Source organism: Scyliorhinus canicula, chromosome 1 (genome assembly GCF_902713615.1).
Source record: "Scyliorhinus canicula chromosome 1, sScyCan1.1, whole genome shotgun sequence".
Taxonomy (NCBI): domain Eukaryota; kingdom Metazoa; phylum Chordata; class Chondrichthyes; order Carcharhiniformes; family Scyliorhinidae; genus Scyliorhinus; species Scyliorhinus canicula.
The window spans coordinates 285,291,867-285,304,928 of record NC_052146.1 but is presented as its reverse complement, the minus strand read 5'-3'; the positions used below and the strand labels follow the sequence as shown (position 1 = coordinate 285,304,928).

Sequence of the window (13,062 nt, the reverse complement as noted above, 5' to 3'; positions counted from 1 at the left end):
TATAATCCCAGTCCCACAATCCAAAGATTCTGCCACTATGACCTGTTCTCCAGGTCCTCCACTTTGGCTCTCAGCCCTTTCATACAATCATAGAATCCCTACAGTGCAGAAGGAGGCCATTCGGCCATCGAGTCTGCACCAAGCCACTGAAAGAGCACTCTATCTAGGCCCACCCATCCCTACAATCCCATAATCCCACCTAACCTTTGCACACTAAGGAACAATAGAGCATGGTCAATCAATCTAATGTGCACATCTTTGGACTGAGGGAGGAAACCGGAGGAAGCCCACGAAGACAAGGGAAGAATGTGCAAACTCCACACAGACAGCCACCCAAGGCTGCAATTGAACCCAGGTCCCTGGCGCTGTGATGCAGCAGTGCTAACCACTGTGCTGCCTTGCTTTCCTCCACCTTCCGCAGCTTCTATCCCATCGAGGTGAACTGGTCGCTGTGCTGCCACACGCTTCCTCCACCCCCTTCAACACCTCTCCAGTCTCCCACATTGCCGTCAACGTCTTTCCAAGGGCCTCCCTTATTGGGCATTGTATCGTCACCAACTGTTTGAGCATTCCCATCATCTCCTTCCCATGCTGCTCAAAACTGCTGCTTAAACTCCACTGCCATCACCTCGGCCAGCGTGTCCACCGTAATGGGCGCAGCCCCACGCAATGAGCTTTCCCCCACCATCTTTCCTCCCACAGAACTCCACACTGGAACCTGAGCTGTCAGGCAGACTAGCGCTCGTTCCTTTTTGGCGTGTATTCTTGCGGTGGATTTTCGACATCCACTAATTACCACAACTTTACCGGAGACCGTTCATATACAATTTCCCAAAACTGGGTAAAGAGTGCCAAAAAACAGCGGGAGCCACCAGGCGTGTGACCTTCACCTATGTGTCGCCATTGGAGCGATAAAATATGAAGTCTTATGGCGTAATTCAAATTTATTTTTTAAAGTTACCGGTCTCCACCAAGATAAAAATAACCTTTATTAGTGTCACAAGTAGGCTTACATTACACTGCAATGAAGTTACTGTGAAAATCCCTTAGTCACCACACTCCAGCGCCTGTTTGGGTACATTGAAGGAGAATTCAGAATGTCCAATTCACCTAACAAGCGCATCTTTCAGAACTTGTGGGAGGAAACCAGAGCACCCGGAGGAAACCCACGCAGACACGGGAAGAACGTGCAGACTCTGCACAGACAGTGACCCAAGCCAGGAATTGAACCCGGGTCCTTGGCAATGTGAAGCAATGTGCCGTCCATTGTACCAAAGTTAAGAAAGGTTTGTATTGATAAGAAAAAGTAAGCTGAGTAAACATACATTTCCATATTTCACAATACCGATTCAGGAAATTCAAACAAATTTAAATCTTTGAGGAGATAATAGCTTTTAAATATCAACGAACACTTACGATCTCTTAATTCTGTAATTTTACTCAACCTAATTTTTAGTGTTCTAGCATATGAAAACAAAATTACAATTTTAGGCATTTATAGGGCAATTTTGGACACTAAGGGCAATTTGTCATGACCAATCCACCTAACCTGCACATCTTTGGACTGTGGGAGGAAACCGGAGCACCCGGAGGAAACCCACGTAGACACGGGGAGGATGTGCAGACTCCGCACAGACAATGACCCAAGCCAGAATTGAACCTGGGACCCTGGAGCTGTGAAGCGATTGTGCTATCCACAATAGAGAAATACAGCACAGAACAGGCCCTTCGGCCCACGATGTTGCGCCGAACTTTTGTCCTAGGTTAATCATAGAATTATGGACAATTTGTCATGGCCAATCCACCCAACCTGCACATCTTTGGACTGTGGGAGGAAACCGGAGTACCCGGAGGAAACCCACGCAGTCACGGGGAGGATGTGCAGACTCCACACAGACAGTGACCCAAGTCGAAATCGAACTTGGGACCCTGGAGCTGTGAAGCAATTGTGCTATCCACAATGCTACCGTGCTGCCCTTAAGAAGTTAACCTACACTCCCTTATTCTACCCTAATCCAAGTACCTATCCAATAGCCGCTTGAAGGTCCATAAATTTTCCGACTCAACTACTACCACAGGCAGTGCATTCCATGCCCCCACTACTCTCTGGGTAAAGAACCTACCTCTGACATCCCCTCTATATCTTCCACCATTTATCTTAAATTTATGTCCCCTTGTAATGGTGTGTTCCACCCGGGGAAAAAGTCTCTGACTGTCTACTCTATCTATTCCCCTGATCATCTTATAAACCTCTATCAAGTCGCCCCTCATCCTTCTCCGTTCTAATGAGAAAAGGCCTAGCACCCTCAATCTTTCCTCGTATGACCTACTCTCCATTCCAGGCAACATCCTGGTAAATCTCCTTTGCACCTTTTCCAAAGCTTCCACATCCTTCCTAAAATGAGGTGACCAGAACTGCACACAGTACTCCAAATGTGGCCTGACCAAGGTTTTGTACAGCTGCATCACCTCACGGCTCTTAAATTCAATCCCTCTGCTAATGAACGCTAGCACACCATAGGCCTTCTTCACAGCTCTATCCACTTGAGTGGCAACTTTCAAAGAACTGTGAACATAGACCCCAAGATCTCTCTGCTCCTCCACATTGCCAAGAACCCTACCATTAACCCTGTATTCCGCATTCAGATTTGTCCTTCCAAAATGGACAACCTCACACTTGTCAGGGTTAAACTCCATCTGCCACTTCTCAGCCCAGCTCTGCATTCTATCTATGTCTCTTTGAAGCCGACAACAGCCCTCCTCACTATCCACAACTCCACCAATCTTCGTATCATCTGCAAATTTACTGACCCACCCTTCAACTCCCTCATCCAAGTCGTTAATGAAAATCACAAACAGCAGAGGACCCAGAACTGATCCCTGCGGTACGCCACTGATAACTGGGCTCCAGGCTGAATATTTGCCATCCACCACAACTCTCTGTCTTCTATCGGTTAGCCAGTTTGTTATCCAACTGGCCAAATTTCCCACTATCCCATGCCTCCTTACTTTCTGCATAAGCCTACCATGGGGAACCTTATCAAATGCCTTACTAAAATCCATGTACACTACATCCACTGCTTTACCTTCATCCACATGCTTGGTCACCTCCTCAAAGAATTCAATAAGACTTGTAAGGCAAGACCTACCCCTCACAAATCCGTGCTGACTATCCCTAATCAAGCAATGCCTTTCCAGATGCTCAGAAATCCTATCCCTCAGTACCCTTTCCATTACTTTGCCTACCACAATGCTACCATGCTGCCCCTAGTCAACACATATCAGTTTTTTTTGCAACATGGCTACACATACACTATGGAGTAGCAGACATCGAGGAGGAAGGAGACTGTGGGCAAGGGAAAGGCCTGTATAATATCATTTTGTAACTAATCCAGAACAGACCATAAAAAACTTTCAAATCTCCTTTTCTTACAAATACAACATCTTGTTCAGCATAAAATATTTTCTTATAGTAGAAACTATAATTCTAAGATTCATTGAACAGAATTATTTTCTGCAATCATTAGAGCCTTCAGTGTAAATTAATTCCATGACTGAATTTAATCGACAAGGCTCAGGAAAAATCTTCAGGCCAACATATCCTTTGCAGCTCTTTTACAGGAGCCTTCTGGGCACCAGGCCTGAAGATTTATTTTGAGCCTTGTTGATTAAAAAAATTTAGGTTAGTTTGGAGGATTGGTGTACATTTCCCCTTAGAAAGCAACAGTTAAAAAGCAAGGCAGTTACTGAAAGGACTGTCTTGGCACTATTTTTCCTGTGCATGTATTCTTCAATGTCAGCTTTTAGAATTCCAAAATCCTCAATGATGTGATTAATCAAAGACCTCGGTTCTAAAAACAAAATGGACACCTCATACAGGTAATACAAGGATTAAAAACTGTCATGCAAACAGAAATCTGATTTCATACACAATAGTATGGAGGAAATAGATTGTGAAATCATGTGATCAAACGTTGAATTGCTTTAGGTCTTTGCACTGAATAAATCTTGCACAAAGATTCGAATAACTGATATTTCCAACTGATATTTCAATCACACGTAACAGAATCATGAGAGTCCAAGTCAATTTCAAAAATGAAATTATTTCCTTATGAAGCACTGGCTACGATATTCTATTTTGAAACATTCAGTAGATCTTCCAAATGATCCATCTCACACCATAAAAAGTTGAAAGTGCTCTGGAAGTGACTGTCATTGTGACGTTAAACTGGTGATGATATAATTAATTCTGCAAGTACATATTTAAAAAGAACGTTTTGGCCAATCAGTCTGGCTGTTTTTGTTTTTGAAACACAAGAGATGATCATAACCGACAAAATTAAATCAAACACATTAATGGAATCCATGTCATGATGAGTATTTTTCTGGAAAACCTAAAGTCAGCTATGTTATACATAAGGGTAAACATGTTTAATACATCTGGTCCATTACTGAAAACAGAATTGTCACATTAACTGTCCCAGTATCAGGGGAATTGTCATTCAATTGTTCACCTGGCAGCATATTTCAGTAAGCATCTATTGCCAGAATTTTTGCATGGCTCATTTGCTTCATTTATTCGTGATGCCATATCAATTGCATCTAAAAGGTTAATCTTTTAGTTCTCACAATATTCCACTATTAGTAATTCAGTAGCATAGTATTTGGTCTGTAACGTAAGATACTTAATAAAAAGAATCAACTCGAACCAGTGAGATTTTCCATACACTTGTATTTAGTTACTAATTGTTTGTTCCTTATTAACCAATTGAAATATATTCAACACATAAATCAGCATTATCTTCTCTTAAATAGCTAGCACATCAACTGAAACAATCTGCGAGGTTTCCTTTCTAGTTACTGAGCAACACTGACAAAAAAACTTTCCACTTGCATTTACCGACATACAAAGAATTAACAGTACATTGAATAATTAATACGTTTTAAGCGTTTTTAAAAATGGTGTGAAATGATTTGCTTCCTTTCCTCCTGTTTCCAGCAATCAATACTGTGGAAAGGTTGGATCAATCTTACAAGCCCAAGCCATGAGGCCACCCTGGATATCCTTCACTGATAATGAGCAGAGCTCATTGTCAAGTAACTCCTGCAAGATTTTAACGGCCTTCTGAGAATCATTTCCTTGTTTACAGATAACATATACTGGAAGATAAAAAATAGAATTAGGTAATTTCACCTGTTGGAACAAGGAATTATATCATCCGAGTGCTGTTATTAATGATGGTTTAATATTTAGGATTTACCATTTGAACACAGCACACAATTTGTCACTAGGGCTAATAGCAACCCCATTATTACAAAAACTGCAGCATTTGCAAAGTATCACAGCCCTTTCTCCTGATGATAAATGTCAACAATTTGCTGTTAAAATATATACAGTATTACATGGAGTGTTTTGAAGAAAAAGGGTGAAAAGATTATGAGTAAAGACTACTTTTTGCTTACTGTGTTCATAGGAGACTGAAATGCTACCTAAAGTGCATTACAGGAAAGTAAATCAAGAGCGCCCTCTGGTGATGAAAGTTCAAACAGATTTATCCAAGACAGACAAAATATGACACTAAGCCACATAAAGGAGACATTAGGACAGGTTGCCATAAGCTTGGTCAAACAGGCAGGCTTTAAGGAGCATCTTATAGGAAGAAAGAAAGGTTTAGAGAGGAGTTGCAGAACTGAGGGCCTTGTCAGTTGAAAGCACAGCTGCCAATGGCAGAGCAAAATTAATCAGCAATGAGGTAGTATCCAGAACTGGAGGAGCACAGAGGTCAAGGAAATTGATTACGGAGATGGGAAGGGGCTATGTTATGGAAGAATATAAACATAATATCGTGAATTTTCAAATTGAGCCACTATCAAAGTAGGAGCCAATGTAGGGTCAACAAGCACAGAGTGATGGCGACTTGATGTGAATTGGGGACACATATGGGCAACAGTTTTGGGACAGCTGAAATGTACGGAGGGTGGTATGCAGGAGGCCAGTCAGAAGAGCATTGGAATAGCTGCGTCTGGAGCTCAAAGAAGCATGGGCAAGGGTTTCAGCAACAGGTGGTCTGGGGTGAGGTAATGTCAAAGATAGGCAGTATTACAGAGGTAGATGCTGGCAGTCCTGATAATGGAGAGGATATGGGGTCAGCTCAGGGTCAAGTAGAATGCTGCTGTTGCAAATAATCTGGTTCACCCTCAGATAGTGGTCAGTGGTGGAATGAAGCTGGTCATTAGGCAGTATTCACAGTGTTTATTGCTGCATGTAGAATTATTTTAAAAAATACCATTTAGCCTCACATGACTATCTGTTATCTAGTTATGAAAGCGCAACTTTTGACAATCCAAGTACCTTTCAGATGATAGGTAAAATAGAATGTGTTGCAATACTATTTCCTGTGTTTTCTACTTTATTTCAAAGACATTAATTATATAACCAGTTCACTCTGACCTCCCAGTTAGGAGGAAGATGTTTAGCCACAAATTAATTGGATATTAATTATCAATCAATATTAATTGGATTGAATTTAGTGCTCAGGTTACCCATAAAGATGCTTGAAAATCTTCATTTATCCCCATGTTGCGCGACTAACCAAACAGAAGTATTCAGTTTATTCGGATATGATTGCATTGTAGTCCTATCAGGTCACATAGATTTGAGAGATCAGATTACTTGCATTAAAGCACTGGTGACTGACTACACTAAGCTCCATGCATAACAAAATTAAATACTAATCCTCAAAGAGCAGTCGACATATTTATTATGGTTTTGCAATAATGGATCAGCTCGCATGTAGTGAACCAAAAACCAGCTCCTCTTAAAAATAAAGAATTTTCTGCACTTCAACCTCCCTTTCTTCTAAACTCTAAAGAATACAAAATATTATTGGTAGAGATTAGGGAATATACAGTAAATAGCCTCACATAACTATCTGTTATCTAGTTATGAAAGCACAACTTTTGACAATCCAAGTACCTTTCAGATGATAGGAAAAATGGAATGTGTTGAAATACTATCCTAAAGCGAAAGTAAAAAGCTGACAGTTAGCCCAGCTCCACCCACTCTGACATCACTGGAGTAATAAAAAACCATTTCTTAAAGGCACTCTCACTACAGATATTTATATACACACCCATTTATAAACACCCATTTCTTAAAGGTACCCTCACATGACAGTATGAATATCCCAACTATCGCCTTTTCTCCTCACCAGTGGAAATAATCTTTCACTAATTAACCATTCAAACCGTTCATAATTAGACAGACAGATTTTTGATTTACAAGGGAATCAAATATCACAGGGGCAGGCAAAAGCGGTGCTAGAAGTCATGATCAGATCAGTCAAAATCTGATTGCGTGACGAAGTAGGTTCAAGGGGCCAAATGGCCTACTCCTTTCCCTATTCCTTATGTTCTTATAATTTTGAATACTTCAGCAGATCATCGTTCAACTTCCTATGTTCCAGAAGAATAAAATCAAAGGCTTGGTTCATAACAGTAATCTTTCATTCCTGCTGTGTGAACCTCAGAAACAGGAGCAGGAGTAAATCCTGAGCCTGCTCCACAATTCAATATCATAGCTGATCTTCTGTATCAACTCCAGTTTCCCGCCCACTCCCCATATCCCTCAATTCCCTGAGACAAACAATCTGTCTCTGTCAGCCTTAAATATATTCAACAATGGAATATCCACAACACTCTGGCGTAGACAATTCCAAAGATTCACAATCTTCAATGAAGAAATTTCTCATCTCAGTCTTATGTTTATCTTGAGGCTGTGTTGTTCTGGATTCACCACCCAAGGCAAACAACAGCAGTGTCAAGCCTGTCAAATGTTCCAATAAGCAAATGAGCCCCCGAGGGCGGTGCTGGTGCGGTTCCAGCGACTCAGCGATCGTGAGAGAGTGCTGGAGTGGGCCAAGAGGGAAAGGAGGAGCAAGTGGGAGAATTCGACGGTGAGGGTCTACCAGGACTGGAGTGCGGAGGTGGCTAAGCGGCGGGCCCGGTACAACCGGACGAAGGCGGTGCTACATGCAAAACGGATCAGGTTCGGAATGCTGCAGCCAGCGCGCTTGTGGGTCACCTACAGGAACCAACACCACTATTTTGAGTCCCCAGAGGAGGCATGGACCTTTGTACAGGAAGAGAAACTGGACTCGAATTAGACCCAGGGGATACTTGGCGGCCATAGCCGCTCGGGTACTTTCAGCTGAACAAGCGGTTTTTTTTTCGGCTGGGTCGGAACTGTGCAACTCTTATTGGAACGGTTTCCTTTTTTTTCTTCTTTCTTTGTTTGGATCTTGAACTCTTGCTTTGGGTTTTTCTTCTGATGTTTTTTCCCCCCTTTGCCAACTTCCCTTAGTTATTGTTATTGTGGTTATTCATGGTTATTTATGCTGTTTGGTAGAGGGCGACTGTTAAGTACATTGTTATTTTGTTATCTATCTGTTATTTATAATGTTAAGTTGGGGAGGCGGGACGGGGGGGAGAGCAGATCGGGGTTATGGGCTCCTAGGGGGGGGTTCTTTACAGGCATGGACGGGGACGGGGGTGGAACTGAGGATGGCGGGGTGGGGTGTGGCAGGGCAAAAGCGCGGGCTTTCCTCTGTTTTCCCGCGCGCGGGGCAGAGGAGGGGGGAGGGGAGGAGTGCGGGGCGTGGCTAGCAATGGCGACCTTTCCCGCGTTGGAGCGGGGCCAGGGAGGAGTGGCAAGGGGGGGGAGGCCCCCCCCCCCCCCCACCGAGCCGGGGGGAGTCGGAGTGTGGCAGGAGCAGCCGGGTCAGCGTGAACCAGCTGACTTACGGGAGTACGATGGAGGGTACATCGCGGCTAGGAGGGGTCCTAGCCTTGGGGGAGGGGGGGGGTTAGGGAGGGACACCGGGTTGCTGCTGGAAAGACCAGAAACGGGAAGTGGAGGACTGGAGAGGTGGGGGGAGGGGGCCATCGCCATGGGGAGCGGGTCAGAAGGGTAGGGTCGACCCGGGGCGAGCAGGGAACAGGACATGGCTAATCGGCAGGGGAAGGGGGCGGGTCGTCCCGCGACCCGGCTGATCACTTGGAACGTGAGGGGGCTGAATGGGCTGGTCAAGAGATCAAGGGTATTCTCACACCTGAAGGGACTGAAGGCTGATGTAGCAATGTTACAGGAGACCCATTTGAAGGTAGTGGACCAGGTTCGCCTGAGAAGGGGGTGGGTGGGACAGGTGTTCCACTCTGGATTGGACGCAAAGAACCGGGGGGTGGCGATTCTGGTGGGAAAGAGGGTGTCGTTCGTGGCGGAGGAGGTGGTGGCGGATAAGGAGGGTAGGTATGTGATGGTGAAGGGTAAGCTGCAGGGGGAGAAAGTGGTGATGGTCAACGTATATGCCCCGAACTGGGATGACGCGGGTTTTATGAGGAGCCTATTGGGCCTCATTCCGGGACTGGAGGCAGGGGGCTTGATCATGGGGGGGGACTTTAACACAGTGCTGGACCCCGGGCTAGACACATCGAGCTCAAGGACCAATAGGAGGCCGGCAGCGGCAGAAGTGCTGAGGGGGTACATGGAGCAGATGGGAGGAGTAGACCCATGGAGGTTTGGTAGGCCGAGGGCGAGGGAGTATTCCTTTTTCTCCCACGTCCATAGAGTGTACTCCAGAATTGATTTCTTCGTGTTGAGCAGGGGGCTGATCCCGAGGGTACGGGAAGCTGAGTACTCGGCCATTGCGATCTCTGATCATGCACCACATTGGGTGGATGTGGAAATGGGGGAGGCGCGGGACCAGCGCCCGCTGTGGCGGCTGGATGTGGGGCTGTTAGCGGACGACGAGGTGTGTAAAAGGGTCCGGAAGAGCATTGAGAGCTATCTGGACTTGAATGACACGGATGAGGTGCAGGTGGGGATGGTCTGGGAGGCCCTGAAGGCAGTGATCAGGGGAGAGCTGATCTCCATAAGGGCACACAGAGAAAGAAAGGAGAGGCAGGAGAGGGAGAGGCTGGTGGGGGAGCTATTGGAAGTGGATAGGAGATATGCGGAGGCACCAGAGGAGGGGCTGCTGGGAGAACGGCGCAGCCTGCAGGTCAAGTTCGACCTGCTGACCACCAGGAAGGCAGAGACGCAGTGGAGAAGGGCACAGGGCGCGGTCTATGAGTATGGGTAAAAGGCGAGCAGGATGCTGGCACACCAGCTTCGCAAACGAGATGCGGCTAGGGAGATTGGGGGAGTGAAGGAGAGGGGCGGGAAGGTAGTGCAGAAGGGGCAAGAAGTGAATGGGGTCTTTAGGGATTTTTACAAGGAGTTGTATCGGTCTGAGCCGCCGACGAGGAGAGGGGGAATGGAGGACTTCCTAAACAAATTGAGGTTCCCAAGGGTCCAGGAGGGGCTGGTAGAAGGGCTGGGGGCGCCAATAGGGCTAGAGGAGCTAGTCAAGGGAATAGGTCAGATGCAAGCGGGGAAGGCGCCGGGGCCAGATGGGTTCCCGGTGGAATTCTATAAGAAAAATGTGGACTTGGTGGGACCGGTACTGGTACGAGCCTTTAATGAGGCGCGAGAGGGGGGGGTTCTGCCCCCGACAATGTCGCAGGCTCTGATCTCCCTGATATTGAAGCGGGATAAAGACCCCGTGCAGTGCGGGTCCTACAGGCCTATCTCGCTTCTGAACGTGGATGCCAAGTTGCTGGCAAAGATCCTGGCAGCTAGAATAGAGGATTGTGTGCCAGGGGTAATCCATGAGGACCAGACGGGGTTCGTGAAGGGGCGGCAGCTCAACACGAACGTGCGGAGATTGCTGAATGTAATTATGATGCCGGCAGTGGAGGGGGAGGCCGAGATAGTGGTAGCGCTGGACGCGGAGAAGGCATTCGATAGGGTGGAGTGGGAGTACCTGTGGGAGACGTTGGAACGGTTTGGGTTTGGGGAAGGGTTTATTAAGTGGGTGAAGTTGCTCTACTCGGCCCCGACGGCGAGTGTAGTGACAAACGGGAGGAGGTCGGAGTATTTCAGGCTCCACCGAGGGACCAGGCAGGGATGTCCCCTATCCCCCCTACTTTTCGCACTGGCAATTGAACCGTTGGCGATGGCACTGAGGGGTTCAGGGGGGGTGGAGAGGACTGACTAGGGGAGGGGAGGAACATCGAGTATCGCTGTATGCGGATGATCTACTGCTGTACGTGGCAGACCCAGAAGGGGGAATGCCGGAGATAATAGAACTATTAGCAGAGTTTGGGGACTTTTCGGGGTACAAACTAAATTTGGGCAAAAGCGAGGTTTTTGTGATACACCCGGGGGACCAGGGAGAGGGTATTGGGAGACTCCCCTTCAAGCGAGCAGGAAAGAGCTTTAGGTACTTAGGGGTGCAGGTGGCAAGGAACTGGGGGACCCTCCACAAGTTGAACTTTTCCAGGCTGGTGGAACAGATGGAGGAGGAATTTAAGAGGTGGGACATGGTACCGTTGTCGCTGGCGGGGAGGGTGCAGTCAATCAAAATGACGGTCCTCCCAAGGTTCTTGTTTTTATTTCAGTGCTTGCCCATCTTCCTCCCTAGGGCCTTCTTCAAAAAGGTGACGAGTAGCATCATGAGCTACGTGTGGGCGCATGGCACCCCAAGGGTGAGGAGGGTCTTTTTGGAGCGGAGTAGGGACAGTGGAGGGCTGGCACTACCCAATCTCTCGGGGTACTACTGGGCGGCAAATGTGTCAATGGTGCGCAAGTGGATGATGGAAGGGGAGGGGGCAGCTTGGAAACGAATGGAGAGGGCGTCCTGTGGCAACACAAGCCTGGGGGCCCTAGTAACGGCACCATGGCCGCTCCCCCCCACGAGGTACACCACGAGCCCGGTGGTGGCGGCCACCCTCAAGATATGGGGGCAGTGGAGGCGACACAGGGGGGAAATGGGAGGTCTGTTGGCGGCGCCAATAAGAGGGAACCATAGATTTATCCCGGGGAACATCGACGGGGGATTTCAGAGCTGGTACAGGGTGGGCATACGGCAGCTGAAGGACCTGTTTATAGAGGGGAGGTTTGCAAGCCTGGGAGGGCTGGAGGAGAAGTTTGAGCTCCCCCCGGGAAACATGTTCAGATATTTACAAGTGAAGGCATTTGCTAGGCGGCAGGTGGAGGGGTTTCCCCTGCTCCCCAGTAAGGGGGCGAGTGATAGGGTGCTCTCGGGGGTCTGGGTCGGAGGGGGGAAGATATCAGACATCTACAAGATAATGCAGGAGGCGGAAGAAGCATCAGGGGAGGAGCTGAAAGCCAAGTGGGAAGGGGAGCTGGGAGAGCAGATAGAAGACGGGACGTGGGCGGATGCACTGGAGAAGGTCAATTCTTCCTCCTCGTGTGCGAGGCTGAGCCTCATTCAATTTAAGGTGCTGCATAGAGCTCACATGACGGGGACAAGGATGAGCCGGTTCTTTGGGGGTGAGGACAGGTGTGTCAGATGTCTGGGAAGCCCAGCGAACCATGTGCATATGTTCTGGGCATGTCCGGTGCTGGAAGGGTTCTGGAAGGGGGTGGCAAGGACGGTGTCGAAGGTGGTGGGGTCCAGGGTCAAACCAGGATGGGGGCTTGCGATCTTTGGGGTCGGGGTAGAACCGGGGGTACAGGAGGCTAGGGAGGCCGGAATACTGGCCTTTGCGTCCCTAGTGGCTCGACGAAGGATATTAATTCAATGGAAGGACGCGAGGCCTCCAAGCGTTGAAACTTGGATTAACGATATGGCTAGCTATATTCAGCTAGAAAGGATCAAATTTGCCCTGAGAGGGTCGGTACAGGGATTCTCCAGGCGGTGGCAACCTTTCCTTGACTTTTTAGATCAGAGATAGACGTTCGGGGTCGTGGCAGCAGCAACCCGGGGGGGGGGGGGGGGGGGGGGCAGCAAGGGTCGTGGGGGGACATGCACGACTGTAACGCGGGCAAGTCTGCTCGCTGCTCATGTCTGAAACTGTAGGCTGCCTTGTTTGTTAAGTTGTTGCCTGGGGGGGGGGGGGGGGGAGGACTGGTGCGCGCGAGAGGGCGGGCGAGGGAGGGATATTTGCCTAGAGGGATTGTGTTGTAAATAATTTAAAAATTAGTAGGGGTAAATGTTT

The 13,062-nt window shown here is 47.7% G+C and overlaps 1 protein-coding gene across 1 annotated transcript in view; it reads right to left on the bottom strand.

The window, feature by feature from the left end:
- Positions 1 to 4,712: 4,712 nt before the first annotated feature.
- Positions 4,713 to 13,062, bottom strand: part of mocs3 (molybdenum cofactor synthesis 3) — a 120,678-nt gene continuing 112,328 nt past the window's right edge. Inside the window, exon 13 of the mRNA XM_038814503.1 lies at positions 4,713 to 5,160. Coding sequence (XP_038670431.1) covers positions 5,003 to 5,160 — 158 coding nt within the window. The 3' untranslated portion in view covers positions 4,713 to 5,002. The remainder of the gene's footprint in view (positions 5,161 to 13,062) is intronic.